This window comes from Cajanus cajan, chromosome 4, assembly GCF_000230855.2.
Source record: "Cajanus cajan strain Asha chromosome 4, NIPB_CcT2T_4, whole genome shotgun sequence".
NCBI lineage: Eukaryota > Viridiplantae > Streptophyta > Magnoliopsida > Fabales > Fabaceae > Cajanus > Cajanus cajan.
Genome location: NC_138520.1, coordinates 50,885,742 through 50,891,557, shown reverse-complemented (window position 1 = coordinate 50,891,557; position 5,816 = coordinate 50,885,742). Strand labels below are relative to the sequence as shown.

Sequence of the window (5,816 nt, the reverse complement as noted above, 5' to 3'; positions counted from 1 at the left end):
ATTAAATTTATTAGTTTTTTTAATGTTATTAATGTAAAATAAGTTTTTAAATAAACTAAGTACAAAATAAATTTTTAAATAGACTAATAAGTCAAATCAAATTTTATAAATAATTTTATGATAAATAATGGTCAAACTTAAATTTTTAATTTTATAAAATATGTATGACCTATATATTTAAAATCTTAAATAATCTAGTATTACTTCTAATTTTTTACGAACAAAATTTAATACCAAAATATATTTTTTAAAATTATAAAACACAAAAATCAATTTTAAATTTAAAAAATTCCAAATAAATTCACTTTAAATTTGAGATATTAAAAATATATTTAAATATATAATTTATTATAAAATTTTAGTTATATATAATAAATATTTATCTCATATATTTTACATAATAAGATATTTAGAATAAATTTAGAATCAAATTTTAATTACTAAAAGAGTAAAAGTACTTATTCTTGTTGGGCTATACATCGTTCAAGTAGGCCCAGACCAATTTTGCTGACGAGTCCATTTGAGGCTCAAGAATCACAACTGGGTTGGTATATATATGTTGAACTTAAAACCCTACTTCCTCTCTACCGTGCGCACGTTTTCAGTTTTCTGATCACTCTCAGCGAGAGTTCGACGCGGCGGTTGCAGAAGATCGCGAGATGAAGGTTCTCTTCCTCCAAAGTCCATGTTGTTCTTGTTTCTGTCCTTTCTTCTATATGATTAATGGTTTGGTTTTCCGTAGTTGTTCTATTTTCTGCTGTTGATTTTTTTTTTGGTTGTCGCCTATATGTATTCGTTCTATGTGCATTCGTTGCTTAATTTTGCTTTGTGATTTTTTATTCTGCAGTTCAACATTGCGAACCCCACCACTGGGTGCCAGAAGAAGCTCGAGATCGATGACGATCAGAAATTGTAGTCTCTTCACTTTTGTTTATTTATTTATTAAATTTATTAAATTATTTCTTATTTTTACAGGTTGGTGTCTGTCTGTGCTTTGCTTTGAAAAGAAAATAATTCATTTAGTTAAGAAACTCAGAAAAGATGAATCACAATACAACTAATGCATTCACCCTTGGATTTTTTTATCCCTTTTATTTTGGGATATGTTAAACCAATCCTAGGGGTTTTCTTAAGTTTTAGCACTAGCTGAACACTGATGTTAGACTTCAACAAAACTATAGAAGTAAAGCGTTTAATATGTAAATTAATTTATATCACTAGCCAGAGCCAATAATTAATATGTAAATTAATTTGTAATAACATGTTTTAAGAAAAAAGTATCATGATTTTGTTTTCTGAAAAAATTTCTAATAAGTAAAGTTATATATCAATCACCCAAATGTTGTACTTCACTGTAACATTGTGCTTGACTGAGGAATTGAGGAGAGGGATGGTAGACACCTTTTTTTACTTGTTCTGTTGTAAAAATTTGTGACATATTGTCAAAGAGCAAATTATATATTATTTGCACTGTGCACATCAACTTTTTTTTCTTTTTATTTTTGGTGTATCATAACCTTTTGATGTTCGTGAATGATTCAGAATTACCGATAAATTATTATCTTTCTTCTCTATATCTGAAATTTAAAGTGTTGGATGAATCACCCATCTCACAGTATTGCCACACGCCTGCACCACTGAATTCCAAATGATTTGTTCCGAAGGAGCTCATTTTATATGTTCTTTGGGAAATGTCGGGAAATGTGACTTGTCTTCCTATTACAATAATCTTAACTTTTAATTGCAGACGAGCATTTTGGGACAAGAGGATCTCACAGGAGGTTAGTGGAGATGCACTTGGTGAGGTATACTCTTTAGCTGCAAACCTTGAATGTCTGCTCCAAATTTTTGCAGAGTTTTAATGATTATATATTCACCTTTATACCTGTTGCCAACAGGAATTTAAAGGCTATCTTTTCAAAATCACTGGAGGTTGTGACAAGCAAGGATTCCCGATGAAGCAGGGAGTGCTGACCCCTGGTCGTGTTCGACTGTTGCTTCACAGGGGTGGGTCTTTTGTTTAGCTTCAATGCCTTTTTTGGTTCAACCTATTTGTTCTACTTTGTACTGTGCTCTTGTTATATATTAATATTTTAAAATTGATTTTGCTTTTTTGCCTTATTTTTTGAAGAACTTCAATGTTTTAGTAATATAATATGTAATATATCTTTTATATCAGAAGTCTCATCATCTTTTTTGCCAACACTAATAGTTTTTATTCGTTACTTGAACAGGAACTCCTTGTTTCCGTGGATATGGAAGGCGTAATGGAGAACGTAGGAGAAAGTCTGTTCGTGGGTGCATTGTCAGCCCAGATCTCTCTGTTCTGAACCTTGTAATTGTGAAGAAGGGTGAGAATGATTTACCAGGACTGACTGATGTTGAGAAGCCAAGGATGAGAGGTCCTAAGAGAGCATCCAAAATTCGTAAATTGTTCAACCTGTCTAAGGAGGATGATGTGAGGAAGTATGTTAACACCTATCGTCGGACATTTACGACAAAAGCTGGTAAAATTTCTGGTGCTTTGAATTTTTGTATCTGCTTGATTTAAAAGTGTCTAAAATATAGAAATAGATTATGTTAATGAAAGAACAATATGAAATTTAAGGCTGTAGCTAACTATAAATCTGTTGACAACTTGACCAGATTTTGCAAGTGTCATGTTACAAATCTTTGATGGTGGTACGGTTCCCATAGTTGTTTTGTTAAGTGAATGTTGGTGCATGTCTGTATGATGAACCTATTTGTGGCTCATGCATGATTAATATTGGTTGATTTGCAGTATTATTCCTTTGATATTTTCTAAAATTGTACAGCAAAATGACTTGTGTAAAAGGAAATTTGTTGCTTGCCTTCATTTGTTGTATTAAAAGGCCTTTTTTATTATTGATTATTGAAATTGTGTTTTTTGATAGATTCTTACGGTGATGTTTGTTTCATGTAACTGAATATACATCTTTTGATAAAGCCTGTGGTGTTTGCCTGACTTGTTCCTCTGAAAATATGTATAGGGTCAAATTGGTGTCTCTTTCAAATTGGTAATGAAATATATATGGATAAATTTTGTTATTAATAATTATATAAAATATCTCCCCACTCCCTGGCTGAGTTTTAACCCTTAATTTCAAGGAGATGCTAAGCTGGTGCTTGCTTTCCAAGAAATAATATATCAGATCCTTGTACAAATTTGAACCTCACATGGTGAGTTCTTACAATCTAGTTTCGATGGAAAACTGGAGGACCCTTTGAATTGAAAAGTTGTTTTAAGCATAAATAGATCATGGTCTCTTTGAGACACTGGATAAAATGACATATTCTTTGTGATTGTATTGATCATATATACTGACATAGTTATTGTATAAATGGTTGCAGGGAAAAAGGTGAGTAAAGCTCCCAAGATTCAAAGACTGGTCACCCCTCTTACCCTCCAAAGAAAGAGGGCAAGAATTGCTGATAAGAAGAAGAGAATTGCCAAGGCAAAATCAGAGGCAGCAGAATACCAGAAACTCCTGGCCTCCAGGTTGAAGGAGCAGAGGGATCGCCGCAGTGAGAGTTTGGCTAAGAGGAGATCCAAGGTTTCCAGTGCTACCAAGGCCGTTGCGACTGAATAGCCTGCTTTCAGATATAATAGAGAGAGATATGGTGAAGTTTGATCATCATATGTAGTTTTTGGTAATGTTATTTTATGACGGCTGTGTTATGATAAATTAAAAACTGCTTTTGCTATTTTTGATTACATTGAGTTATTGAAGTATTTCTTAAGCAGTATTACTTGTTGAATCATTTTTAACTAATTGGAATATGTTATCTATGTCATCTTATTTTATGATTTTATGCATGAGATTAATAGTCGTTGACGGAACTTTAGGAAATGAAGTCTGTATATGCACACAGTGTATTTCCCGGTTATAACACCCGAAGAAGTACTGTTACGGTCCCGATCAATTCGACACATTGAATAAATGGTTTTTCCATATTTGAGAACCTCTGGAGTAAGGGTTGTTTGATGGGTTTGGATTTGAGTTGGTTCAACATAGTTTCCTCTTATTTAAAAGTGCAATTAATATATATTTTAGATAAAATATGGGTAAAATACCATTTGGGTTTTCAAAACACTATGGTTCTTAAAATAATGGAAATTTAAAGTCTCTAACATGTAAAATGTTATTTGTTCAAAATTTATAAGAACGTAACTTAATTTACACACACACACACACACACACATATATATATATATATATATATATATATATATATATATATATATATATATATATATATATATATATATATATATATATATATATATATATATAGAGGAGGGTTCAAACGACACCGGTGTAACTTTTATTAAGTGTTACACTACTCAATAACTTTATATTAATTTTGAATTTTGAAAATCCAACCGTTATATTGAAAATTCATATCTCTTGATCATATATACAAAATTTTATATTAATTCAAGATGATTTGATACTTCATTCTTATAAAACAAAATTGACGTAATATATTCATTTTAAAATACACTAAAATATAAACATTTTGATTACCTTCAAGTTGTTCAAATTTAACAAAATTTGATATATATGATCTAAGAGATGAATTTTCAATATAACGGTTGGATTTTCAAAATTCAAAATTAATATAAAGTTATTGAATGGTGTAATACTTAGTAAAAGTTACACCGGTGCCGTTTGAACCCTCCTCGTATATATATATATATATATATATATATATATATATATATATAATGGCAAGTGATTAGGTTTATTCGATGTCCCCGAAGGTGCAAATGAAGGCAACAGTTTAAACACTTAAACTAAATTTGGGAATTTTAAAGATTTTTTTCAATTTCTTTTAAAGGGTTCGAAGGATAAACAAAGTGCACGTACCTTCAGATACATTGAAGTTTGAATGATGTATTATATTATTGTGGTGAAATATTGTATAATACAAAATTATACTTAAAATATTGGATTATGTTTGGATGAAAAATTTAAATGAAATAAATTATTTTTTGCTTAAATATGTTTTTAATCTATTAAGTTTTAAATAAATTTATTTTTGATCCCTCAAATTTAAAATATTTTTTAGTTTCTGTAATTTGAAAAATTTTATATGTTATTAATAACATATGTAAAAGTGATAAATTGAGACTATTATACAGGATCGATATTGGATTATTTAATAAAATAATTTGTGACAATACTTCATAGATTATTTAATAAAATAATTTAAGTATAAGGATTAAAATAATTTTTTTTTTTGAAATTATGAAAATTAAAAAAGTTTTAAATTTGAGAAACTAAAAATTATAACAAATTTGAAGGACTAAAAATATAATTAAGTCTTATTTTGTTTTTGAAAAATTTTAAATGCCTTGAAGTGAAATGTATAGTTTGGATGGAGAACTTTCAACAAAATTTTTGAAATTTAAGTATATGTAAAATTCTTTATAATAGTAGAATTTCAAATTCTAAAAAAAAGAGAACTTGAAATTCTTTTTATTTTTTCTTTCTTATATCACCTGTATAATTTGTTTCTCTCTCCCATCTCTCATACTCTATTTTCTCTCTCCCTTCTATGCTCTCTTTCTTACTTTTTTTTTTCTTTCCCAATTCATTTTCTTAATTATTGAATGTTCAAAAATATTTTTAATTACTAAATATTATCTAATATTAATTTTAAAATTATTAAATATTTAAAAATTAACTAATAATTTTTTTTATAAAATTTTATCTTAAAATCTTAATATTATATATATATATATATATATATATATATATATATATATATATATATATAAAATCAATTTT

General features: G+C 28.4%; 1 protein-coding gene across 1 annotated transcript; it reads left to right on the top strand.

Annotated features, from left to right (window-relative positions):
* Positions 1–511: 511 nt before the first annotated feature.
* On the top strand, positions 512–3,834 carry LOC109793808 (small ribosomal subunit protein eS6). Its single transcript, XM_020353282.3, has 6 exons — positions 512–665; positions 848–912; positions 1,748–1,805; positions 1,899–2,007; positions 2,235–2,507; positions 3,373–3,834. Exons 1-6 carry the CDS (start codon positions 660–662, stop codon positions 3,609–3,611), a joined length of 750 nt encoding a protein of 249 aa, XP_020208871.1. The 5' UTR covers positions 512–659; the 3' UTR covers positions 3,612–3,834.
* The last annotated feature ends 1,982 nt before the right edge of the window (positions 3,835–5,816 follow it).

What these genes read in the sequence shown, in the direction of transcription:
- LOC109793808 (XM_020353282.3), top strand. An exon ending in ATCGATGACGATCAGAAATT is followed by an intron (nt 913 to 1,747) that starts GTAGTCTCTTCA and finishes TTTTAATTGCAG; the next exon opens with ACGAGCATTTTGGGACAAGA. An exon ending in TCGACTGTTGCTTCACAGGG is followed by an intron (nt 2,008 to 2,234) that starts GTGGGTCTTTTG and finishes TTACTTGAACAG; the next exon opens with GAACTCCTTGTTTCCGTGGA.